The following is a 25,903-nucleotide window of genomic DNA, read 5'->3' on the forward strand; positions in this document are numbered from 1 at the left end:
CTCAAAGGGTGAAGTGACTAAGAAAATATGCCCTAAATTACCATAAATATTCGTGGTCTCAAAGCCTGGAAGTGTACATCCTCCAGGACAGGCTTCCATGCCTGGTCTCACCCTTGCATGTCATGGTGTGAGGAGGGGATCTCACAGATGACAACCTCAGTTGTGAGAAGCAGACACCGTGCTGCAGAGCACTGCCCCTGCTCTGCACATGCGCTCCCCACGCACGTTATGGCAGGCCAGGCCCACATGCAAAGCTATGGAAACAGGCACTAATATGCAAATGCACACAAATCTGTAGCATCTGCTGCCAAAGCAGCTGTGCACAAGCAGGCACCCCCCACCCAGGCATGTAAAGTCATGCTAACGTGCAGTTAGACCACCAGGAAGCCAAGCGTGTGGTGTGACACAGACATGCAGCCGTACCCAGCCCAGGCTTTGAGAGAAGACTTCTTCTCTTCTTGGCTTTACTAGCTTCAAAAGCAGCAATGTTTTTGCAAAAGCTTGGCAAGGAATGTGCTTGGCAGGACCTCTGAATGTTTTCAATATTACGGGATTTCCGTAGTTTAATTTCATAGAATCATAGAATAGTTTGGGTTGGAAGGGACCTTTAAAGGTCATCTAGTCCAATCCCCAATTTACTCTGAAATGAGCCAGTGTTTTCCCAGTCTTTCATTGCGTTTCGTGGTGCCCTTGCACACTGGAAGGAAAGCAGCTGTTTCTGTGATAGGATGGGTCCCTGGCAGGATTAGCCCTCACGGGGGGCTGTGAAGGTGCTGCTCAGGGACCTGTACTCCTTGCCAGCCCCTTCATGGCAATGGCTGCAGCGCTGCTGAGCATGTTAGAGCAGTTAGAAACACTCAGGTTTGCTCCTGCAGGAACCTGGTTGGTAAATGGTATAGGATACTTTCCAGGGGCAGAATGAGGGAAGCACTGCTGCTCCCTGGGTTGGACTGGATGCTTTAACTCTTGGGGCTTTCAGTGTGGTCTCCATCACAAGCCCTTATATCAGTGGGAAGGAGTGAAGCAGGGTTGGGTGTTGGAGTAACCCCTAAGTAATATCTCAGGCACTTGCACAGCCTTGGGGTGAAGGAATGCAGCTGCATGGTGGGCTGTGAGGAGCCTGGAAATAGTAGGTTTTCAATGGAAACATAAGAGCCTGCGATGCTGGAGCTGTCTCCACTGCCTCCTCTATGGGCATGCAGCACAGCAGTTCTCCAGTGTGCTCTCCCAGGTGAGAGGATGCTGCTCCAATCCTACACCTTAAGGTAATTTTAAGAGAGGACTAAAACCCACCCAGAATTGAGGACCCTCATGGTTGTCCTTTATCTGTGCCAGAAGTGCTGTAGTCCAGAGTCAGGGATTCTGAGTCTGGTACTAAGGTTTCTCTTTGCTGCTTCTCCCTCAAGTTTTTTTTTGTCAGTTGCTTGCCATCTTAGCTGGTGCATGAGCTGGGGACCTCCATGTCTATTTAGGTGGACCTTTAAGGCTTTGTATCCTCTGCAAATCAGCTCTGAGTGGATCCTAGGATATGGATGAACCAGTGCGCTCCAAGTCGGTGGTTAATGGTAATACTAACCTATTGGTAGGATCAATTAATGGGTGTTTTTAAGGCACAGTAAAGTTTTGGGGCATCCTGGAGAGGAACAGAGAAGTGTATTATTGAGTTACTTTATTGTAATGATTTTCCTGGTCAGTGAGGGGGAACATGTCATGTTCCAGCCAGTGCTAACACCTGGGTTGGCAGCTGCAGTGAGCAGTTCCTGTCCAAATCACGATGTTTTCTGCTGTGGGTGTCTATCCAGGCATGTACCTCAGGCAGCTCTTGCACTGTTTATTGCACCCATAGCAGTTTCTAGGAGGATGTAGGGAATCGCAACAGCTCCCAAGACCAGAGTCATCTGGTGTGGGGTCCCCCAGGCTCAGAAGGGCTCCCTGGTCTTCATGTGTGCGTGGGGTCACAAGGGACTGCAGGTCCCAGCCTGGCAGAGCTGCCAGATGCCAGGGACTGAAATGGAGCATGGCCTGCAGAGCCCTGTGGTTTGTGTAATCCATATCTTCTTCTGCAACTGATCTCCCAAGTTAGGGGTGGCCTCAGGCCTCTGAAAGCTGATGAAGTAGCCGTGACCAGGCAAGCCTACCATCACTCCAGGTCTAAAGCCAGAGTAAGCCTTGGAGATACAGCTCCCAAACCACCTTCCTTCCCAAGACGCAGGTTAAACTCAGAACTCTTCTCCCCCTGGGCTTGAACTGGGAGCACTTTGTTGACCCCAGCAGCCTCTTGTCTCTTACCCAGGACACTGAACTGAACGACATGACTGCAGTCTTGTTTGTGCCAAGCTCTCCTGCTCACTCTACACCTAACGAAGCTGACACTGTATTGCCATTTTTATTGGCCTGGCTGGCAATTTTTCAGGTGCTAGGTGTGTTTATGATTATCAGGGTCACACCTCAATTAGGAATGGGGAGAGGGATTTTAAACATACCCACACCTTACCCTTCCTTCTACAACCTCTCTGAGTGGAAAGGGATTGTACAGTGTGTGGCCTGAATTCCCAAATTGGTTGGTGATATTTGCACCCAGCCTTGAGGGACTGGCCAGCCTGGCACACAGAATTGCCTGGCTCAGCAGTGCCACGTTGCTGAGCCGTCCCTGCTGCCTCTTGTTCATCACTATCTGTGCCTGTGTGTGTACTTGCTAGTTTAATAGCAGCAGTAGTTGCTTTTGTCAGAGATGATATGCAGGCCATAAAATTCGTTTGCCATTTTTTTTTTCTTCCACTGAGATATGAAAGCTGTGGAAAAGGCTCCAAAGCCTGTTGGTTATTTCAGATGAAGGTTATGTTAGGAATATGAAAAAAATGCATTTCATAGTGGCCAGAGGACCTAAAAATACCACTTTCACAGATCTTTGGTTGGACATTGTGAGAAGATTTCACAGCTGGAGATACTGCTCTCCAGGAAATCATCCTTAGTCTAGGTTGCAAGCACAGATGAGGTCAGTAAAAAGCTCTCATGTCCAAAAACAACGTAAAGAAGTTGTGTCTTAAAGGCCGATACTAGCTGTCTCTATGGCAGCCACCTCATGTGACATGGGTCATTGCCTGTGGGCTCCAGGGAGCCCAGCAGGATAAAACGCAGCCCACGAGTGGCAAGACCAGTGTCTCAGGGTGATTCCAGGCTGGAGTGACAAAAGAGGTGAGGGTTGGGATCGAGAACGCCACTTAAGGACAAGGCTGTCTCTGGGGCAGTTTGTGGGTTTTTTCCTAAGTAAGCTGAATCCAGCAATAAGAAACCTCCTGTAGGTACTGCACTGATTTAAGATTAACCAGGTAAAGGGCAACCTTGATAGAGCAGTTCATGGGAAGGAATCCAGGAGAATTTATTGCTTCAAAGATTTGATATTACATATATGGAGTTTTTAGGGCATATACCCAGGTGAAACCAACTATGGGTCACATGGTTCCTGTGACAATCAGAGGAGTCCTGGTTTTTATTCCAGTTTAAAGAGAAGAAGCTAACTCCTTTCCCTTCTCTTGACTGGACTAACCAGTCAGTCGTTATCTGAGATAACATGGGTCCTGCAACTACCTTTTCTGACCTTGTTCAGGGATTCAGCGATGGCGTTGGGGCTTTGGGTCATCACGGGTGCACAGGTATTGAGGACATGTTATTTGAGGTCTGTCCTACTCTCCTGGGTCCTTGGCTCCAGACTGGAGGCAGGCTCTAAGTGCTGTCTCCACATGGTTCTCAAACACAGTCTGAATCTCACCCTTGCATCTCATACATGCTGACAGTTTTCACCAGTGTGACTGTCACTGGGAGGCCACTAGATATGCAAGCAGGATGGAAAATCAGACTGCTTCTCATCTCTCATACCTGGGATGAGACTGCCTACCTCATTTCCCATGGCCGGAGATGGGGGAACATGAGGGGCATCTCCTGCAGATCAGAGCTAAAAATGGTGGATGTTGTTCCTCCCCAGATACCTAATCTTTACAGCCATCTAGACCTCTCTCCCATCTTCCCATTATCTTCCTGGGCATGCTACAGCTGAGAGCAGGCTCCTGTGATCGGAAGAGCAGGTCATTAAGAGCCTTCTCTAATTGTCAGTGTATTTCTTCACCTTTACAACCAGTGACAAATTGACTTTCACTTTATTGTCTTATTGTGCCCTGTAGGCTCAGTCTGCCTTTGGCTGCACCTGCTGCCAGCAATACGTTGGCTATATGTGAACCAAAGCAGAATCATCACCCCAAAGTGCTCAGAAATTACCTTTGAAATACAGGAAGGACTTAAAAATGAACATGTTTGAAATGCTAATAACGTATTTTGGCTTCCTTTGCTTGGCTTTTGGAGTGTGGTTACTTCAAGTCTTTAAGCTCCCTGGAATCATGAAAGCAAATATTTACACTTCATGTTTGTTTTTCTTTTAATGAAAATTGGGATTGTCATTCAATCTTATGATTCCAGCACACATGGCTTCAGGACAGACACCAGCTAACATTAGGCTTGCCAGGAAATAGTGACAGCTGGCGACAGCATCAAACACTTGTTTGGGCTTTTTCCCCAACACACATATGCTTTGTGCTCAGACCAACAGGGAGGTGAGCCCCTTGATTTAAAATAAATCTTCCCAGAAGAAAGAAATCCATCTGTCTGGGAAAAGTTAGAAAATATTTTTGCATTTATTTCTTTTTTTTTTCATGAATACAAACTCTAGTGAAGAAATATTCCTCTGTTTCCATTGGAAGGCAGTAACCAGCAAAAATTAATGTACAATATCGAGGAATGCTTGGTGCAAATGGACCAGAAAGGATTCCCCACAGAGTATGTCTACATACAGGAAAAAAGGTTGCTGCAGTTGGAAAAGACAGCCTGGTTATTATGGGTTTTTTGCATTTAATCTCCCAATTATAAATAATCAATATGATTTACAAAATAATTTACAGAAAATGATTGGATTCATCATTGCAATAAATTACTCAGTACGATGCCACCAGCATTGAGAGATGATACAATACTTCTGACACCATCAGCACAAGGCGAGGTGTTTCATTTTTGCATTGGAAATCAAGGGACAGACCTGCAGCTCCTCTGGCTGGGCTGGCTCAGATTCATCCCTGCCAGGGACCTCTCGGCAGCCATGGTTCCACCAGCTTCATCTTCCCGAGAGGCCAGCGCCCCACATAGTCTATGGTTAGTTAGAGCTGCTATTGCCTTGCGCTGCCAAAAATTACTCTAAGCCTGAATTTGTGCAGGGCTCTGCGAGCTCCAGCCCTGCTGGCACCCAGACAGGCATGCGCTGGGAGCGGGAGGCTCCTTTCCTGGTTTCAGCTCTAAACCAAAGGTCAGATCTGCAGGGTTTTGGCACAGGCAGGCACAGAGAAACGGGGACTGTGGCAGGGGGGGAGCAGGGCAGGCGGGTGTAGACCCAAGGCTGGGGCAGACCCAAGGGGCTTGGGTGAGACAGGGTCTTTCCTTGACCTCTGTTGTTCTTCTCTGCAGGACTCAAAGCATTGTGGTTTTGAGGTTGCTGCCCTCAGACCCTCTGAGGTCTGAAGGAGCCATAATGAATTCTTATCATGTTATGAAGACCTATAACTCTGTTATCAACCACTCTAAGCTGAAGGAGTGGCATTGGACTGAACAAGTAGGTTATATGGCATATTTTAGCATTAAAGCTGGGTCTGAACTGAGATCCTAGGTCATGATGCTCCCAACACTTAGGCAGCCCACGACCTTGGTCCAACCTGTGAAGCTCGGGCTTTTCTCACCCTCACAGGTCTCTCCCCTTCGTATGTCCTTACCCCCGCTTCCTTCCAAATAGGCATCAAGTGGTTGTCTTCTGACAGCTGAGAGGCAATAGTGGGGCCACTGATATTTTGGGCAGTGCTGCCCACTGCCAGCCTGTATGGGGATGACCTCATCCCATTAGCTGAAATCTCCTGAATCCGGTGGTCCGCCAGCTTCCCAGTCCAGGTAGCAAGGAGGCAGTAAGTGGTGTAAGGGAAGGGTGTGGCAGTGGTTGCCTCTTTGAGCCTTGTGGTGGGAGGGTGGTCATGGCACGGAAATAACAAAACCCCTCAAAGGCAGAAGGATCCAAGTAGTGGGGAATCCTGGTGGGCCAGACTTTGCCCCAGTATCAGCTGAAAAGATTTGTTAGACCTGGCTGGGGGAGTTAGTGTGCTGGAAGGCGACACCATGCAAAGACCTGGGACTAGCCAAGGCTGAGGAGTGGTTCTGCCAGTGCTGCCTGGGCAAAACCCGTGTGCTTCACCTTTTGTGATGCTCCTGGGGGAGCTTCCATCTCCATCAAGTTTGGCTGGACTGGGGACTGTCTGGGGAGCTGGCATGGCTGCGGGAGGGAAACCCTCCATTCACATAGCACAGGGAATTGCTTGTTCGCAGGGACTGGTGTGTGCTGAACCAACGCTGAGAGGTGGCAATGGGGGAACAGCCAGGTGCACTGTCCCCAGCCAGTCACTGCAACCTCCCCACAGAGGGAGGCAGAAATCTGGCCCTTCTAACAAAGACTGAGGGTTTCAGTAAGGCTTCAACTTTAGTTCTGGGACTCAGGGCTGCCCATGGCACACGCTGTCCGTAGCTGCAGGAAGACAGCTTTTGGTGGTGGTGGACTAGTCCAATAAGCAAGTCCGTGTGTTTGCACCCATTGACCTCTGGATGGCTTCTCTTTTCACAGTGACAGAGTCAGTTCGGGCTTTTGTCCCACACGGTCTTCTAAATGAGGCCATCTGGTCTGCAGATTGCTAGATGACCTCCTGTTTCGTGATGGCGGGTTGCGGGATGGAGGTGGGCTGTTTTGCCACGGTTGCAATGGCTCCCGGCAGCAGCTTGTATTGCTCTGGTCCTGAGCCTGCAGGTGGAGATGGCTGTGGAGTTTCTGGAGTAGCTACAGAGAGAGAAACAAAATTAGAAGAGAGCCTCATGGACCTGATAGCACTGGGACCTATCCTCAGTTGTGCGAAGTTCAGGTGTAAGCAAGGCAGAGGCTCTGTAGCAAAACCATAGCTTAGGCACAGTTAGATGCCCTGGAAGAACCACAGTAATGAGCATTGAATGAGGGGAGCTGCTGGCATTTGGACCTGTACTGGTCACTTTTTTGGTCAGCTGAGGTCATCTCAGCCCAAATTCCGAAGCAGTGGCCCCATGTGGTGGCCCTGGGTGATGGACCAGATTCCCCTGTGTTTTTGCAGAGGGCAAACTGAAGTGTGTCTGAACCATTCAAGGGAAAGAAGCCTTTCCATTGATTTCAGTGTGCACTGGATGGGATCACTCAGCCCCTTAAGGGCTATATAGAAGTTACAGTCTGCCAGGGAACGTTTTGTTGAATCAGTTAGTCTAGCCTAATCTAATCTAACCCACTTCTCTGTTTGTCTTTCTCTCCTTTCTGCATAGGAATTTCTCACACACTCATTATCAGAGACTTTGTCTCGCATGGAAGTTTTCCTTGTGTGGTAGGAGTAACCTCCACAGGCACATTGGAAAGCTCTCGGTTTCTCCTGGGAGCTCTCTGTTTCTCTGGTGATACTCACACATCTGCCCGTTGTGCATCTGAGGAGGCATTGTGTTGGCCACAATGACGTTTGTTCCCAGGTTCTCCTGGATCAGATGAGGGTGCAGGGGGTGGTGAGCATGCGGTGTTTCACTTGATGAGCCTGAAAACGTGCATATGACATTAGTTGTCACAATGGCAGGAGACAGTTCAGAAGGGCAGACCCACTGCACCAAAATGTCCAAGGCTTTGTGCGTGATCAGCTTGTGCATATGTGATTGGAGCACACCCTTCCCGTTTTCCTCCATGGATGCCTTGGGCTTACTAACCCCTGCCTTCTGCCTGCATTTCCACTTATACAGGATCGTATTCCTCTCTTCCTGAGTCACAGCTCCATCTAAAGAATAGCATGGTGGCAACTTTTCAATTTGCTTTGTCCCATTGGATGCTCCCACTAGAGAATCTGGGACACTTTCAACCTGAGCTTTCAGTCCCTTTTGTTTTGATGACGCCCTTCTGACACAGAGAAGGATTAGTGAAATGGCTGGCTGATAGGAGTTTGGGGGTTGCACAGCAATGCTCGTCTGCACGCAGAGGGCTGGGGATGCCTCTCTGTAAATAGATGCACAACTAATGCATCTCTTTAGGTGAGTAGAAATGTGGGACCCCAATGGGGCCACTGCCAATGATAGGGGGAGATAATTTTGTGTGAGGCAAGGGCTGACCTGCATACAGGCTGTCTCCACCTTTTTCAGGTAGGAAACAATGGCTATGGAGGTTCTCAAGGGGACAGTGATCAGGGAACACTAAGAGGCCTCTTGTAGGACCCTCAAGTACTCACCTCCCAGCAGCATCTCCTGCAGCAGGTTGTCAATCTTAGCCATGCCAAAGAGCTTGACAAACTGGATCTGCTCTATCATCTGCCAGGTGATGCTCTGCAGCACAGGTAGCAGCAGCAGCAGCTCCCCGAAGCGGCCCCGTGAGTCGTATTGCCGGTCATTGATGTAGTCCTCCAGGCTGACCTGCACCTGGTATCGCATCCGCTTGATCTTCGAGGGGTCACTGAGTCCTTTGGCATCTGAAATAACCCGCAAAACCAACTATCCAGGCTGCTTCCCTAGGAGCTGCCCTCAGTAATAGCATCAAGTCTGGGCGCAGGCTGAGGTGAGCTGTCTCTGATTCTCTATCCTCTGCTGTAATGGATGTTTTTTCTCTTCTTAGGCTGACTTCTCCCCTCCCTCTAAGAACAGTTTGGCCCAGAGAGGAGACCAGGCAGCATTTCCACAACTCAGGACCAGTACTAGTTGGCATAACCCAGACTAGTCCCCTCTGAAGGTAACCCTCACCAAGCTGGAGCATACCTGGGTCGAAGAAGATGATGGCTTTCAAGCAGGCATATTCGTTATCATCTATCTGCAGCTCCTGGAAGGGGAGGACCAGCTCGTCCAGGATGCGGATGGCTACTCGGTTCACCTCTACCAGTTCGGGGCAGTTCCGTGGGATGATGTGGTCGTTTCCTTTGGACAAGCAGCACAGAGACCATCGCCTTGTCATTGCCCAACACTTATCAAGGGCGGCAAGGAGTTCAAAACCCAAGTAACCAATGCTGAGATAATTTTGAGGGTGGAGGACTTAAGAAGTTCCTCCTTCTGCCCCTTCCCTGACTCAGCCCGCCAGAAATGCTGATCTGTGTTGCCAGAGCAGCCTCTCCTTACACAGGAGTCACTCAAGCGAGGAAAAGCTGACTGAGGAGCGAGAGCCTTTTTCTCAATCACACCACAGCCTGCTTACACAAACCGGGAGGGGCGGGCAATGTGAATGTTGATAGTCCCCCAACTTTGCCACATGTCGTGGCCTTGATGCGAATGTCAGCCAGGCCTAGCTGCACCCAGAGGTTGTGCTAGGCTTGCTAAAATACAGAAAAGCTCAAGCCACCACCCTGCAAAAACGATGCCTGCAAACACTGAACTACCCTCTCCTTCACCCTGGCAGGGAAGCTTCACAGAAGCTGATGGGCCGGGAGCAGGAGTGCACTCTTTACCTAGCAGCAAGACATCCTTGAACACCATGGACCTCTTGGCAGCTCCCAGTAACAGATGTTCCCCTGCATGTGCTCGCAGCAGTGCTACCTGCAAGGGCAGGGAAAAGTTATCTGGGTGATGCAGAGACACGGACAAAGCTGTGATTTCACATAAGCAAGAAAGAAAGCCCAGCATTCCTGTACTGCACTCAAGGGTGGGGAGTGAGAGCCCCTGTCCAGTCACAGTCAGAAAAAGAGGTCAAAAAGTGGTTTACTCCTGTGCATAAACAGCTATAAATCCAGCAGAACTAGTAGACAGCACCTGAAACATCCCATATTCATGGCACATGTCATGAGCAAGAACATGCTAGACTGTCCCAGGACCTCAAGCCAGCAGCGGGACATGTTCACAGTAGGCCATTTGCAGACAAGGCAACTCCTCCCAAGTGCAGAACCAGGAACCATGCTCCAGCCTGGGAAGAGGGCACAAGTACAATCCACTGCTGGGGACAGTTGCTGTCCATCTGGGCCGTGCCCACCTCCCACTGAAATCACGCTTATGGGGACCCACGTCCACCTGGCTGACGGGGTCATCCTCTGGCCATTTGTTCCCTCCGCAGCAATGGGCATTTGGGCCAGGGAAGCCAAAGGGATGTTTTTCTGCCCTGATGTTAATGATTGAAGTGTTTCATTTTACACCCTCCAGTGGCTGCTGAGAATGTTCTGAATCTTTTGCCCTCCTTAAGTTAAAAATTTCAGAGATTTAGGCAGAAACAGAAGTTAACGATTGGACAGCCTGACACAGAGGCTTCTTAATGTCCAGCCAGGAGCCTCTGCTGGAGAAAACAATCATTAAACATTAATGGAGAGATTCTGAAAACTGTGTCCTGATGGGAATGGTCCATTTTTCCAGTGTGTTATCCCTCAGCATCTGACAAAGCCAAGAGAAGTCTTATCCCACCGGAAATGCCAGGACAATGTGTCGCCCGTAGAAGAGAGCTCTGCTTAGAAAAGATGCTGATGTCTGAGAGAGGGATATTTTTTTTGCAGAGGGTGAAAAAGAGTTATGCAAAATAAAGAGAGTGGTGGTCCTTGCAGAAAGACTGGACACAGGATGCCTGGAAACCTTTATCTGTATGCCAAAACCTAGCCTCTCTCTATCGCTATCCAAACGTGGGTGGATGTGTTAGCCAAGCTGCTTGTAATTACCAGAGCTGCAAAAAAATGAGCTTTCCTATCTGACGAAACTTTGAAAAGGATGGAAAAACTGTGAGTCCCAAGGCGGAGCAAAGCCCTCACGTAGAAATTTCCTGCCTAATGCAAATTCAAGAAAGCTCAGTTTGAAACCACTGTTTTTGTTTCCATAAAACTTGCTTGTCTGAGCAGGGTTAAAGTAAATTACTTCAACAAGGCAAAACCATCTCATTTGATATTTGTTCTTGCAGTGATCAACCTGAGGTACAGCATCTCATTATGAACTAGGATAAACATAAAAGTTGTAGCACAACAGAATAGAACTTTAAATTTGAAATGAAATGGCTTTGCCCCACCAAACCCAGTACTTTGACATTTTGGTGCAGAGGAAGAATGAGGGGTTGGGTATGACCTTTCCTTTAAAAATGTTGGCAGAGATTATTCATTCTCAGGCAATATTTTAATGACAATGTAACAGTGTTTCCCAACATTAAATGTTCCCACCAGACATGTCTTGACTGACTCTCAGGACCCTTGGGCAGCTGGCTTGCACGTAGTTTTGTTCATTCCTGCTCCCTGGCATTTCTGTCCTTCCTCCTGCACTCCCTTGAGTATCTGCTGCCTCTGTTCTTGTACTGTCCTTCAAAAGCATGGGTGGCATTCATTGGTTAATTTTAATGCAGCACAGTCTTTCCTCTCAAGCCCTTTGGGACAGATTGGGAACTGCTCATGACGAGGGGTGGCTGGTCATAACAGAAGACCTATTTCAGTTGAGACAAGCCTGTGGAGCCTACTGAGAGCAGCCTCTCCTCTGTGGGAAGGCAGCCTTCAGACAATGTCATCATGAGGCTTTTTCTTCTTTGAGAAATTTTGCAGCCCCACAAATGTAAAATGAGCTCACGTGGAAATTGCCGTAGTTTGCAGAGTTATTAACCATCTAGGTTTACTGCCTCTGTTCCAAATGGCACAAGGATACAATGGGTTATTGCAGAGCTGCCCAAGCCTCCGCTGGGCTGCAGCCTGTTTGCTGTGTAAATGTCATCGGCCATTGGAGTTCATTTTGTTTTTCATAATTTTTGAGTTGTATTTGCCTTAGGAGTTTAACAGATTTCTTGCCAATTTATATGATTTAGCCCTTACACACCACAGTAAGGAGGGAAATACGCTCTGTGTTAACAGCGCTGAATTCCCCAGGGCTTTGTGCTGCTGGGTTATTACTGAAGATCTCAGTTTTAGGATTGAGGGGGTTTTGATCAGCTGGATGCTCTCACTTTCTGGATATCCCTTTTTCCTCATGATGTAAAAATTATCTCTATATCAACAGGGCTGGAGACTGATCCTAGCTGAAGAAGACCCATGCTGATTTTGTGACTGAACACTGGGAAGTCTGGAAATACCTTCCTACCTGGAACAGGACCTGTGCGGGCCACTGCCAGAAGTTCTATACCCTGCCAGAAGTGCTATCCCTTCCCTCTGGAGCCTCCTCACCATCCACATGTGCTGTTCAAGGCGGGGCACACATCATGTCTGCAACATCTGCTGCAGACTTCAGACTTACACAGGATACATCTCCTTGTATCTCTTTGAGGCTGCCTGAGATCCTGCAGTATAGTTTTACAAAGGATTTCAAAGCCACTGTGCTTGTCTCGGTTATGGAATCAGCAAATATAATTTTAGTAATTTGTGTCAAATGCAAATATATTTCTGTTTTTTAATTCTAAAGAGAGATTTTCTTATTGCCTTGGGAGAAAACCAGTATTTAGTTTTAGTGATTCAACACCAGGGGAATGGATACAAACATATCCCCAGGCAAGAAGTAGAAAGAAAGATAGGCAGATTTGGTTTTAAGTCTTGAGCAGACCTTAGGCTAGAAGTCTGTCCTGCTAAGTCTGATTACACTAAGTATTTGTATAGCACTTCAGGTTTTCAAAGTGCTGCACAAACTATAATTAAATAATTGACTGATAGACCCATACAAAATGCACACCTGATTGTGTACCTAACTTGAGCTCAGTGTTATCATGACTGTGCTCATCGACTGATTAGCTGCACATGCAAATGGCCTGTGCTGGCATTGTATGGATGCCGTTCCCAATCAGCTGCAGCAGTCAGGATAACAGAGTTGACAATGCACATTTTCTTTGAAGGTCTCAGCAGCCTGGCTCTCCTTCAGCTCCCCACTGCCTTCCCCAGGGTGGAGCAAGGTGGGGTGGAAGGGGGGACTTGCCTGGTCATCCAGGGGCAGCTCGCAGAAGGCAGGGATGTACTTGGCCCACTCCACCAGCACTAGCAGCTGCTGCTTCATGGACTCGCACACGTCGGAGATGTTGGCAATCTTCTTCCCTCGGATGTCTCCGTTGATCACAGGAACTGGGGATGATATCTGGAAGGAGAAAAGAGATCCTTCAGCTTTCAGTGCCACAGAGGAAACAGACAGGAAAATCCCCAGCCCACAGGTTGTTTTGATACAGACTCCAGCACCAATGATTACTTTTTTCTGTTGCACATCCAGCGCCCAGAATACATGGCCCAGCACAACTCAATTAAATTGAGATCAACTTGGGGATCTGTGAACATGAGATGCTTCAGAGCTGAGTCTGTGGATCATCTTGGTAATCTGTCATGTCTTAAATAGACTGGAAAGCGCAGAATGTTTCTAAAGCCAAGGTCTTCCTCCCACTGAACAAATGTGCTCACTCAAGGTCCAGGAGGGAACAGAGGGGCTCGTGTAGCAGTCAGCCTCACCAGTAAAGAGGACACATCCACCCAGTGCTGCTGCACGAGCTACTTGGTCCCACCAAAGGGCAGAGAACTGCTCCCCCTTCCATGCTGCTCCAGAGCCAGTGCTTGGCCAGACCTGCCTTGTCCGCTTTTGACAGGAGACACACAGGCTCTACTTCTCCTCCTGTCTGAGTCAGCATGAGCACAAAAAGTCTCTGCTGAAGGTAGCTTCGCAGGTCTGACATTGCTTTCTGTGAGCGCCAGGTCATTAATATTTGACATTACCCAATTTGAAATGCTAAAGACAGACTTTAAAGACAGCCACCTCCCACCTCCCGCCAGCTTTTAGGCCCTTTTGGCAAAACTTCGCATGTGCAAACATGCCCACAACACAGGTCGCATTTTTTGCGTGGCGAATTATTTGTGATTGCAGAGGCAAATGGGGCCATTTCATTTGTGAAGGACAAGCCTGACAACTCTGCAAGTACTGTCACACAGAGCTGGAAAGAATATGTCCCCCTAAACCAGGCACCCAACCTCCTGCCTGGTTCTCATGCATAGCTGCTCACCCAGCTCATCTAAAAGTTTGCCCTTAGTCACTACTTTATCCTCATGCTTCTGTAAGCAATTAACTCAACCCCATCACTGCCCTCTGCCTGCCCTCTCTGCTCTTGTACAACATCAGCTCTTCCTGTCCTGTTCCTGCCAGCATTTTCAGCTTGGACCCTGCCAGCCTCCCCAAGGAAGTGGAATTCAAATGCCATCTGCTTTTTTTTTTTTTTCAGGTTGCATTACCTGGAAGCTTTCCAGCTCTCGAGCTATTATTGAATAAATAAGATTGTAAAAATCTCACCATGTATTACCCTAATCAGAGAGCCCGGAAGGCTTAGCAAATAAATAAAGACCTCTGAGTGAGTGACCTGAGATCTTGGAGAAGGCAGCTCCTCAGCAGTATCTTGTTCTAATTAGCTAGGCACATAAAAGTTACCAATTACCATGCTGGAGCCTGCCTTGTTTAATGAGTCGCTCTGTGCTCTGTGGGAGAGCAGGAGCTCCCCTGGATTTGACGATGGTTGTAGTTTTTATCAGCAGACCCTGCTTCAGACTTGCATACGAAGCCGCTGCAGGACTCAGAGTCCCAGAAATGTCCTTCCGTTGTAGATCTGGTGACTTGAGACCCCATTAACTCACACCTCTGGGAGCAGCACCAGTATTATTTTTATAGGGTATATAAATATATTAGGGCCTGTGTAGGACAAGGTGAGGCATGGGATGAGATTGGATATGCTTCTCGTGTACAGGATTGGCCCTTGGCCCGACCGGCATATCCCCTCCTCGGGGAAGTGGAGCTTACAGCCTGAGTCCTAGCATGGAGCCCAGAGCACAGCGTGTCCTGTCCCAGAGCATCTCCCGGGGCAGCCTTCAGGGTGATGTGACCCTTGAAGCAAGGAAGAACATAGACTGCCAACTTGAATCCCTCTTCATTTTCCCTGAGACAAGGAGTGCTGTTCTTCCCAGCTTCCATGAAGAGTGGCAGCTCTTGCCTCCAGCACAGCCCCATCCTCATCACTTGTTCTTGCAGACAAATCCTCCCTGCAGCCTGTGTGCTCCCATCATGTCCTGTGTCCTCCCAGAGAGTGCTGATCTGATGTGCACTGTTTGCAATATGCAGATTCTTAAATCGCAATCATCTTTTCAGGTGAATGCTCTAGGAAATAAGTCTTGGCAGTATGCTTGTGGAAATGGGGAATTTCAAGCAAACACTGGAAAGAATATCTGCATAAAACAAGTATGAAACTGATTCCTTGTGAAACTGTGCAAGAAGCCAGAATCCGAAGTTCCTAACAGCCGATGGGGAAGGAAAGCTGCTTCTGCAAGGCCAGCCCCTCGGCTGGCTTAGGCAGCTGCAGCTCCTTAGATTTCAATGATTCTACCCTATTTTCTTCCAGCAGGCTCTCCAGCCTTCATGTGTCCCATCAAAGCAGAACAGATTATTGCATATAATTACAACTGGGTTCTGGACCAAAGAGCATTAAAGGGATGGTTTCAGGTAACAAATAAATGCCTTTGAAAAACCAGTGTTGAGTTGGCAGATAAGTTACTTAAAAAAGAGGTGGTAATTTGAAGACTCGGCTATTAAATACTCAACTTGCTCTACTGGCCAGATAGTGCCCGATGCTTTTGTATTTGCCAAAGAAGAAAGAAGAGGTACCTGTTGTGCCAGGACTTCTGCCTGCAGTAAGACACTGATGGAGGGCAAGCTGCTGTCTTCGTAACTTGATCTCCGGGTGCTGATTCGGTCCCGTTCATTTTGTACAGCTGCAAGAGAGTATTTTAGCTGAGCTGCAGGTTGTTCGTGACACTGTACACTGAAAACTAGCACAGACGTTTGGCATTCCCCTTCCTTAGCTGCAGTTTCCCAGCTTCCCTGCCTGGCAGGCGGAGGTGCAGCTGCGTCTGGTTTGTGATGGGATGCCTGCGAGAGCTGACTACATCTGGTAGTTCTGTTTTCACATTTGCTTTATTAGGCTTTCCTGGGACAGGATCATTACAGAACCCAGGCATCTGGTTCAAAGCCTGTAGAGTTCAATGGGAAGGTTTCCTTTCAAAGGATCTGGCTTTTAAGGTTTTTAATTTCAAGATACAGGGTCTGAAACGGTGGCCATGCTCACGCATGCAGCCCAAAGCTTATGTGTGAAATGGAGGAGTATCTGCATGGCTTCTTTGTCTGTCCACATGACTTCTGTGAGCTCCGTTTGGGAAGCTCTCGCGCCAGATAGGTGCAGCTGGAAAACTTCCATCTAAGCTACAAGGAAGGAAGTGCGGAACAGCTCCTCCTTATCTCTCCAGAGCAGCAGAGCTCTCTCATACCTTATTGTAAAGAGGGTCCCAGGTCAGGTTTGACCCCAGTGTGTCTCCCTGCTTGGTCTAGTGTTGAGGACCTGGGCTTTGAGTCTAGAGGTGGCAGCAGCCAGAGCAGAAGCAGTAGTGCTGAGGGGGAGGATTTGCCTCTCTATCTGCCACGAGGCCGTGGGCTGGCCATAACTCACCATGGCCACACCAGTCAAAGCCATCTGCTGAAATAAGGTATCGATGATGGCAGGGGAAACAGAACAGTCCCTGCCTTAGGCTGGTGGCTCTCTGGATTGATACGTTCTCAATGTATAAATCTGCCTGATAAAAAGCAATAATGAGGCTGGGCCAGAAGAAAAGCCCTGCAGTCAGCGGCTGTAAATAGGAGCTCTCAAGGTTATGCTGCTTGTTATCAGTAGCAGGCCCCCGAGTTCAGTCACGCCATGATGTTTTCCAAATGTTTGCTCAGTATTAGCTGGTCATGCACCTAATGTAACTTCTATTGAATATTAACAGACAGCAGCAAAGCTCTGGGCATGGGATGAGCAGACGCTGCAGGGAGAGGAGGATTCCTATGTTCTTCAGGAAAAGTCAAGCCAAGTTCCTTGCAATACCTCATCCCCTTTAGCAGGGAAGAAATGTTCCCACTCAGAAGTGTTCCTGCAGGCTGGTGTTCCTGGAGAAGCTGCCCAGGAACCACTAGTACTTCCCCATTGTCTTCAACGACCCCTTTTCTCCAAAGTTTCTCCTCGAGGGGTTGTGAACTGCGGGGAGCACAGGGTTTAATTTCTCTACAGGGAACAACAGGGCCAAATGCATCCTGGTTGTCCCTTGGCAGAAGTCAATGGGGTGAGCTCTGCAGGGTGCCAGGCAGCTCTTTGGGCTGCTTGCTCCTGGCAGTTTGTCCCTCCACCAACAGGGCCACCAGCAGGGCCACCAGCAGGACCACAGCAGCCCCAGGTTTCCTTGCCACTGTGAACACTCCTGAGAACCACGCAGGGCTAAACAAGGGGTGAATCCTGTCCTGTTGTGTCTGAGTCACGGGGACCTGGAAGGGCTGCAGAGGCAGAGAGGCAGGGAAGTTGGTGGGGTGAGCCTGGGCCACGCAGGGGGGTGCATATCTTTACTTGTTTCATATGGAATTAAATAGCCAAAATGCTCCACCTTGCTCTAGGTTCTTTCTGCTGCGGCTGCTGTATCAGATAAAACAGCTTTCTGCAGAGGCTCAGCAAGAACCTATATGCACATTAGGAAAAAAAAGCGCAGAATGACAGGCCTTTGCCAGACTCGCCTGTCTAGCTATGGATTTGATGGTGACTCTGGGTCAACAGCACTTAGAGCAGTTTTTCCCAAAGTGTTTCCAAATTTCCAGGCCTTCTTTGAAGGTTCTGCTTCTCACTGATGTTGAGAAGTGTTCCCAAACTGCTCAGGTGCCCCGGCTCTGTGAGAGCACAGGTGATGTGTGTGTCAGTGTGAGCAAGAGTGAGCTGAAGAGGCCTGGGTGTGATCTGTGTGTACAAGCACGGGCACTTCTGAGACACAAGCGTGGCCCTGCGGCACTCCTGTGGGCTTGTCTTTGCTGGCATTTTGAGAGGTGCCCTGAGAAGGGGCCCTCAAATTGAATTTGGGAGCACACAGGGCCCCCATGCCTTGCCCTCAACTGTTGGAACAATGGCTGCTTGCAAGGACTTTGCGTGGGTGGGAGCGGGCAGGTTGGGCACATGCAGGGCTCAGGACTGGAGGCCCAAACTCTCCCTAAACCCCCCTGTGATGGGGGTCTGGATCTGTGCACAGGAGAGCACTGTGGAGGGGCTAAGATGGCTGGGCAAGCATGTACACGGCAGGGACTGGCCTTGGGCTGTGAGGGCTTCCTCAAACATATGGAGCCAGCGTGACTGCTGCTGGGGGGAGTGTGGGGAAGCCATGCCGCCACCCACCTTCCTTCTTCATTCCTGCTCGGAAGCACTTCTTAAGCCTGCAGTATCGGCACTGGTTTCTTTTGTCTTTGTCTACCACACACTGCCTGTTAAACCTGGGAAGAAAGAGAGGTGTGAGGAGCAGCAAGACTGAGTCTGAAGGCAGGACAAGACAGCCCTGAGCTCCAAGATGCACTCAGAGCAGGTTCCCAGAGGCTCACCCTGAGAAAGGAGCCACCGTCTGTGCCATTTCCACGCTTGCTTTAACCTGAGGTTTTTTCTTTGCACTGAACATCTCAGCCCTCTGCTCTACCTCTGGATGTTCAATAAGGAAGGGCTAGAGCTGACAGTTGTATGCAGGAGTTCAGGCTGCTGGTGTTACTCACTAACCACGAGGCATAGGATGCTCGTGATGGACTAACAAGCACCAGCAAAGTTAAAAGCATGAGCCAGGAGGGTCAGAGCCAGCTTGCCAGCCTCTGTTATAAGTAAGATCCCAGTTAGAAGGGAGGAAGAATGCGTTTATCCTGAATAAAAAAAAGGGTAGAAGGTTGTTCTTGAGCTAGTAAGGTTAAGAAGTGGGTTTAAGTCCCTGCATCTCTCCGGGGCTGTGTCTGGGATCCAGGCAGGTTGGTTCTGACCTCTGGACAGCATCGCTGGTGTGTGAACAGCTCTGGAGCCACCTGTGCTTCAGAGAGGACTTGGGAAGCAACCAGCTCCCTCCACACTTGTATCACCAAATCCATCGCACATGGAGGGGCAAATGCTGATCTCCCATGTGTGTGTCTCTTGCATACACCACAAGGCTGGTGGCCATTTGCAGCATGAATTTCACTTGCAAATTTGCTCTAATTTACTGCGGATTGATCAAGTTTGCAAAGTAAAGACAAAGGCATACAGAGCTGGGAAAGGGCTCCCAGCCATGCCGAGTTCTGTAGCTTTTGAAAAGGCTTGTTTCTACCGTGCTTTTTAAAGCCCGAAGCTAAGATTTGCCCAAATGGATGCCTGGAAGCAGCTTTTTAAGCATTTCTGTAGCACTTATATAAAAGCCCTAGTCTCTAAAGAACTGGGCACCTTGACTTTTCCACTGGAGCTGTGGGAAGGGGGCTCCCTGGGCAGCCAGCTTAAATAACCCTGGGGTGCAAGTGATAATGTGCTTCACATGCACTCATAAACCTGGGGCTTCTTTCTGTCACTCAGATTTTAGAGTAATGTTGCTCTTCACACTCTCCAAGTGGCTGTCAGGCCATCAGGAGTAACTCACTCAAAAAGCCCAAGTGATTTAGACACTGTGAGCCGAGGACTCCTCGGTTTCCTCTGTGACTTTCTACGTGTGGGTTGCTCAGAGCAGGGAGCAGGCAAGTCACAGCCACTGATGGCACGGGAGAGCCGTGGGCTACCACCAACGACAAGGTGCAGAGCATGAGTTGCAGGAGCAACATGGGTGCCTCGTCCTCAGAGGCGTGCATGCTACGCTGCCCAGCTTGTTGCTCCTTAGATCTTCTTTTACCACGTAACAGGCAGTGACAGCATTTTAGGTAGATGGCAGACACACTTCCATCTCGTGATGGAGGAGGGATGGGAGACCATTTGAGTGCCTCCAGGGAGTGAGTTGGGTTTGCGCTGCACTCAGAGCAGGGAATAGCAAGGTGCTCAGCCCTTGTAATAGGGCTTCTCCGCCCTGGCATCACCTTGCTTGCTAGCCGCATCCACAGTTGGCCATTTGCAAGAGCATGTGCATGGCCCCTAAAGAATGGGGCAATAGCTCCCAGGGTCTTTCCCCAGTGATCACTGGAGGACAATCCCAGAGTGAGAGTGGTCTCTGACCCTTCCCAGAGGCGGGGAGTGAGGTCAGGGAAGGTGGTGGAGGATGCAGGGAGAATGAAGAAAATGAAGCACCATGCTGCTGCGCTTTGAGGGCTTTGCTGTTCAGCTCCTAGGGACTGTTTTGTCTCAGCCACACGACCTGTCCCCTCTGTCCTTACCTGCAGGAGTACATGTGGTTCTTCCGGACGCTCCTCCTGAAGAAGCCTTTGCAGCCATCGCAGCTGGAAGCCCCGTAATGCTTCCCTGTGGCGCGGTCCCCGCAGATGGCACACAGCGCGCTCACCCCGATGCTGTTGGAAGTGTTGAGGTTGGCTGTTTCTGATGGAGATGTGTCTGCTTGGGGAAGGAAGAAGACAGTGAGACAGACAGCCAACATTTCCTAACTCAGTTTCCAGCGAGAGACTTAATTTTTGGAGGAACCAGGCAGCTGCAGCCAGACTGTGCGGCAGGGGCTGGTCAGAGAGGTGTGTAAGGAGTGATGGGTACTCCAAGTGTCTTAAGTCATTGCAATTTGAGTGTGCAAAAGCTCCCTGTGTGCCAGGCTGAGACAGCTCTTCTCAAAGGCCTGACTCCAGCGATGCCTTCAGACAAAGCGGAAACCCATTTGCAGGAGTCACAAAGCAGAGCCAAAATTCCTCAGGGATTTGCAGATGCTTTGGGCTGCAGTAGCGTGGCCAGAGAAAAAGCTGGTACAGAGTTAAAGCTGAGGTATTACAGCTCAGGGTGAGCAGCTGATTTATTAGAGAGGTGTTTGTGTTATAGCACCGAAAAAGCCCAAGACAGCCCTGAGCAGACGCTATCAGAGAAATGAGGTGACCAGCTCCCTTTGCTGGAGAGCCCCAGGCACGGAGCTCCAGCCTGCACAGCAGTTCTTCAGGAGAACAAGACTTTAAGTGCATAACAAACTTAAATTCCTTCAGCTGGAAAACTCATGTGGGCAAACACTACCCATGCAAAGAAGGACTGATCAAGCTAACCCAGAAAGAAAGGGTGATGCTATATCAGGGAGGAGGCTGTATGCTGCGTATGTTCCAGAGTCTGGTAGCACCACAGCTGAGACTGATGTGTCTTACAGTCCTTAGAGAGTGAGGGGGGCTGGCACTTGCAGGGCTCTTTTGGGAGGATGGGTAATTGCAGCAGCCTCTGTAGGAAAGGACATCTGAAAGGCTTGAAACCCTACACTAAAACCCCTCCAGCAAGCCAAACAAACCTCAAGGCTGAAGGGATCAGCCCTTAATTCAGTTGATCTAATTGTCCCCTCCCATGTACATTTTTCTGTATCAGCACAGGCACATTCCCCTGCCTCAGTGGAAATCCCAGTTGCAAATGATACTCAGGATCTACAAAGCTATAGAAACCTGCTGGGATTTTAATATTTGAGTCCATTGGTCCCTGGTCTCTGGCTTTGGCAGGGATGCAGTTAACTCTCACCCCAGGAGGGCCACAGCTGCTCCCACTTGGCACCCAGCAGAAAGGGGGCTGGGTGCTATAAAAAGGCTGATCCCAGGAGGGGTCCCTTTGGCAGCTGAAGCATGGATGTTGGGGGAGGCCAAGGCTATGCTGCCTGGGGTAGGTCTACAATTTTAGCATTTATTTTGCAGAGAAAGGGGTATTGCAGCAGGTGCTGTGCAGCCTGCTTGTGCCATCCCTTGGCAGGAGTAACTGGTGTGGCTCCAGCAGTGAGCTAGCATAGGGGATCTCGAGCCAGCTCCTTCCCTGGCTCTGGCAGCACCTTTCATTTCCCTGCCCGCTTTCTGTCTTTTTAATTTCTTGTATCCCTCCTATATCTCTTTCTGAGATGGTTTGCTGCCTCTCTGTGTTCCTGCCTGCCTGTTGCACAGCTGCATTTCCATGGGTGCAGCACTGCCTGTGCTAAGCTCCCCTCTCCACTTCCAAAGCCCTGAGCTCCTCCCAAGACCATTCCGGCTGTCTTTTGTCCCTGTGAGCAGCTTGCCTCTGAAAGCATCCTTCTTTGCAATGCATCCTGAGGGCTCAGCTGGATGAAGGTCATTCCGGAAGGAAAGTTAGATTTCCAGTTTCAGCTACACATAGGACTTGCACAAGAGAGGAAGAGCTGATCTGCCTGTAATCACATTACTTGCGTATCTGTGACAGCCCAGATAAATCTCTTTTTAGCAGTATATCATGCTGTAATCAGATGAATATAGAACAGGAAAAACTGGCACCATTATCAAAGAAATTACGACATCTTAGTCTAATAGCCAACCGACAATGAAATTATTGCCTAATGGATAATTTTCCAATTAAGTTTATTTTGTAGTGCCAGAAATGTGGGCTTCTGGCTGCTGCAGTGAAGTGGGTTTAATTGGATTGTTTTGGAGTTAAGGTAAATGGAGGAAAGAAAAAAACTGACTTTAAGTTTGAGACCTCGCAGCTGAGACTTGCGTTAGGACCTCGAGAAGCCCCCAAGCCTGTCTGAACGCAGGATCTGTTTGGTCTCCGATAGTGGCAAACTTGGTCATTGCTGAGCAGCCACATCTGGGCTGGAGCTGCAGAGCTGTGCGGGGCAGGGGCTGAGCTCTCCTGCAGTCCTCTGCCAGAAAAGGAGGTGGAGGTTTTGCGGGCAGAGGTGCGGGTAGTTGCTGGAGTGCCAAAGCAGCCCTGGAGGCAAGACCTGCCCCTGGTCTGGAGCTGGGTGGAGGAGGAGGAGAGGTGTTGGTGCTGCCTGACCCAGGTGACTCATCCACCCCTAGGGCGTATTTCATATTGCACATGATCTCATCACATAAAATTATCCTGTCCCTCTGCCCCGTGAAGCACTCGGTCCGGGGGGGCCGAATCACAGCCCCCCGTGCAGGAGCTTTTGCGTTCCGGGTGGGAGAGGGGCATGGAGAGGTAGCAAGACCTGGAATTGTCACGGAGGGTCCAGGTGGGCATCGGCAGAGCTGAGGGGGGCTGCTCTCGGCCCTGAGACCCCTAGGTGGGTAGGACTAGCCCCCACGAGCAGAGAAAGGGCTGAGACCCAGGGCAGCAGGGGGTTATTGCACAGCAGAGCCACTTCAGCACTGCAGTGTCACATCTTTGACGGAGCAGAGCCATAACCCTGGGAAGAGAAGACCTGCACAGGCTGTGAGGGAAGAGCCCGTGCCGCTGGCACAGCCCTCCCGGGACAGGGGTGCCCCGGCAGCCTCGGTGACGCAGCAGGCAGGAGGAAAGGGCTCAGGGGGTCATCTTCTGTGGTGTGCTTCGTTTAGTCATTAACTTCGTATTTAGAGAGACTTTAGGGGGGACTTGGAGAGGAATCTCCTGTTATCTCTGAGCATTTAATCACCAGGACTCCTTGGTCCCCAAATGGGTGGGCCAGTGTTGCAAATCCTGGTGGGTTAAGTGTGATCCTACCCTCCTGAGGGGATGGGAACGCTCATCTATCCTTGCCGGGTCCCCTTGCCCCTCTTCCCCGGGGGCTGAGCCTCCTGGCCCTGCAGCACTCGCAGGGAAGGGGATGCCACCCCACACCCCAGCACTGGCATGGGGAAGAGCTGTGGCCTCAGTGCAGCTGCGGGGGCAGTGCCCGAATTGCTTTTTTGCAGCGATTTCTGCCCTTGACAGGTGCTAAATGGCTTTCTGCTCTGGGAAAACCTAGCTCCGGCTGCTGCTGGGTGGGACTGGCTCTCTGCTCTGGAGCCACAGGGGCAGTCGTCTGCCTGGTGAGCCGCCAGCAGCATTTCACTCGGAAACTTTTGGCTGGTCTTTTCTCTTGGCTGGAGGCTGAGGAAGGTGAGATCCCCCCTGTGTTCAGCCCCAGTCCCGGTCCCTGGGCTGAATATCTGGTGGGGACCTCTCATCGCACCCAGCTCCTGGCGTGTGCCCGTCCCCAAGGTGTCTGGGCTGCAGGGCACCATCCCACCTGCACTGAGCACAGCACTGTTCCGCCACCTCAATTTCTCCCCGTGGGAAGCAGAAACCCCGCTGGGAGCCCCACAGCTGACACCCCCGCCATGCCCCAGCCCACCCCAGGAGCATTTCAGCGGCTGCTCCGGGGACTTGTCCTCCTGCAGTCCCTGGCTTGTCCCACCGCTGCGGAGAAGATGGAGGGGACTTACCGTTGCCCATAGCCAGCACCTGCATGTTCTCAAACTCCAGAGTGGTGTACGCCGGGTCTAGCACTGCGCTATAATCTGCCATCTCCATGTCTATTAGGGCTTTGGAAAGGCGCATTATCATCAGCAAACACGGGCCAGATTGTACCGATTCCCTTGTCCGAGGCTATTGGCCCTTCTGCCTCCCTCTGCCTTCGCTGCGTCCCCTATCTGTTGTCTTTTATTTCAAATATTTCTCTGAAAGGATTTGCTGAGCCTCAAGGCCTATACTCCCCAGAGGGGTGGAGGCAGGAGGCAGGGGGTTAATCTTTAATCATCTCGCCCACTGCGGATCGCTGCTAAGCTTTTTTTTTTTGGTGGAGCAGCAGTGATTCTTGTTGACTGTTATTGAGTCTCGAGGTGCTTTGCCAATCCTGGCTCCCAGGCGCAGGCAGGACCGCGGGAGCAGGCACTCGCCGCCCAGGGAACACCTTCCCGGGCTATTGACCTTGATACTGAGCTACCGGCGTTGGTCTTAATTGTACCTGGGGTGGAAAACCTGGAAAAAACCCCGCCGGGAGAACAAGGTTGCTCTTCACTTCAGTCATTGCCTTCCCCTCTCCACAGTTGGTTGCCTTCTCCCCCTGATTTTCCCTTCTCTCACTCCCTCCATCCCTCCCACACCTTTTCCTTTTTCTCCCTCCCTGTCAGAGGAGGTCAGCGCCTGCCTGGCAATTTACACGTTGCTATGCAAAGTAACAACGTACGACTGCTTTTACTTCCCTATAAACTGAGTTTTACAGGGGCTGGATGCCTTATAAACAGATCCCACCCTGCAGCTGTGCCCAAACAGTGAGCAGGGCCAGGGGGTGGCATGGGTGCCCTGGGCATTGCCGGGGCTGCTCCTGTCCCACCACCAGAGCCACCCTGTGCTGGACACCCCCAGGGGCTCAGTTTTGACGGACACGTCTTAAAATTTTCATTAGGCGTTTTACAATGCAGCAGAGCTTTACGCTGCAGTGGGATTTTTTCCTTCTGCAAATGCAGCCACTGCCAGCTGTCCGCTGCCAGCACTGGCAGGGGTTCTGCCACCTCACCCAGACCTGGGGTCCGACCCTGCTGGTACTGGGCAGGGGGGACCGGAGCAAGTGGCAGAACTGCCTGTGCTCTCCTCCTAGCTAACCTGGGTGCTCTCCTCCGCAGCTGACCCTGGGCACATCACTCCTCTGCTTTAGACAGGACAGAGACTTTTCAGTGTAACAGCAAGATCAATGAGTGGGAATTTAGTTGATTGCTGAATGGCATCAGCTGAATGGCACAGGAGAACCAGAAGTTAATGGTTCGGTATCAGCTTGTTCTGCGGTGAAAAATTCCCCCCGATTTCGCAACCAGCAGTGGGTGACTGAGTCCACACGCTGCTGATTCGGGCTCCCAACTGGCTCATATTTGTGCTTCCCAGGCACCCCAATGCAGCCCTGGCTACGCTGGCACCCTGAGCTGTCCTGGCCACGGTGGCATCACTATCACAACGTGACACCAAGGTCTCTGGCTCCACAGCAGCACATGCCTTTGGGCAGTGATGCTAGCGATGATTTGCTATTCACATTTTAGGAGCACAAGGGATTGTTCAAGCAGTCCTTGCCCCCCAAAACTATGACCTATGTAGCACTTCCAACCACCTCTTCTACCCTAAGGCTACAGGTCTGCAGGAGTGAAGCTGAGCACAGGGGAAAGCCCCTGCTTTCTCACTTGGGACTGGTGATAAAGGATACTTTGCTGCAGGGAAAACAGTCATCCCGTCTGTGCTCCCAAGAGAGAG

The 25,903-nt window shown here is 50.2% G+C and overlaps 1 protein-coding gene across 3 annotated transcripts; it reads right to left on the minus strand.

Annotated features, from left to right (window-relative positions):
* Positions 1-6,767: 6,767 nt before the first annotated feature.
* HNF4A (hepatocyte nuclear factor 4 alpha) lies at positions 6,768-24,343 on the minus strand. Of its 3 annotated transcripts, none has more exons than XM_075022561.1 (10): positions 24,109-24,343; positions 20,203-20,377; positions 18,239-18,333; positions 15,661-15,767; positions 12,955-13,110; positions 9,555-9,642; positions 8,875-9,030; positions 8,355-8,591; positions 7,554-7,676; positions 6,768-6,910 (listed from the first exon to the last, which is right to left on the minus strand). In XM_075022561.1, exons 1-10 carry the CDS (start codon positions 24,227-24,229, stop codon positions 6,768-6,770), a joined length of 1,401 nt encoding a protein of 466 aa, XP_074878662.1. In that variant the 5' UTR covers positions 24,230-24,343. The 3 variants fall into 3 exon arrangements, with proteins under 3 accessions (XP_074878662.1, XP_074878660.1, XP_074878661.1); XM_075022559.1 differs by having other exon boundaries at positions 6,768-6,951; positions 7,550-7,676; XM_075022560.1 differs by having other exon boundaries at positions 20,203-20,380; positions 24,109-24,300.
* Positions 24,344-25,903: the final 1,560 nt, after the last annotated feature.

This window comes from Buteo buteo, chromosome 2, assembly GCF_964188355.1.
Source record: "Buteo buteo chromosome 2, bButBut1.hap1.1, whole genome shotgun sequence".
Lineage (NCBI taxonomy): Eukaryota > Metazoa > Chordata > Aves > Accipitriformes > Accipitridae > Buteo > Buteo buteo.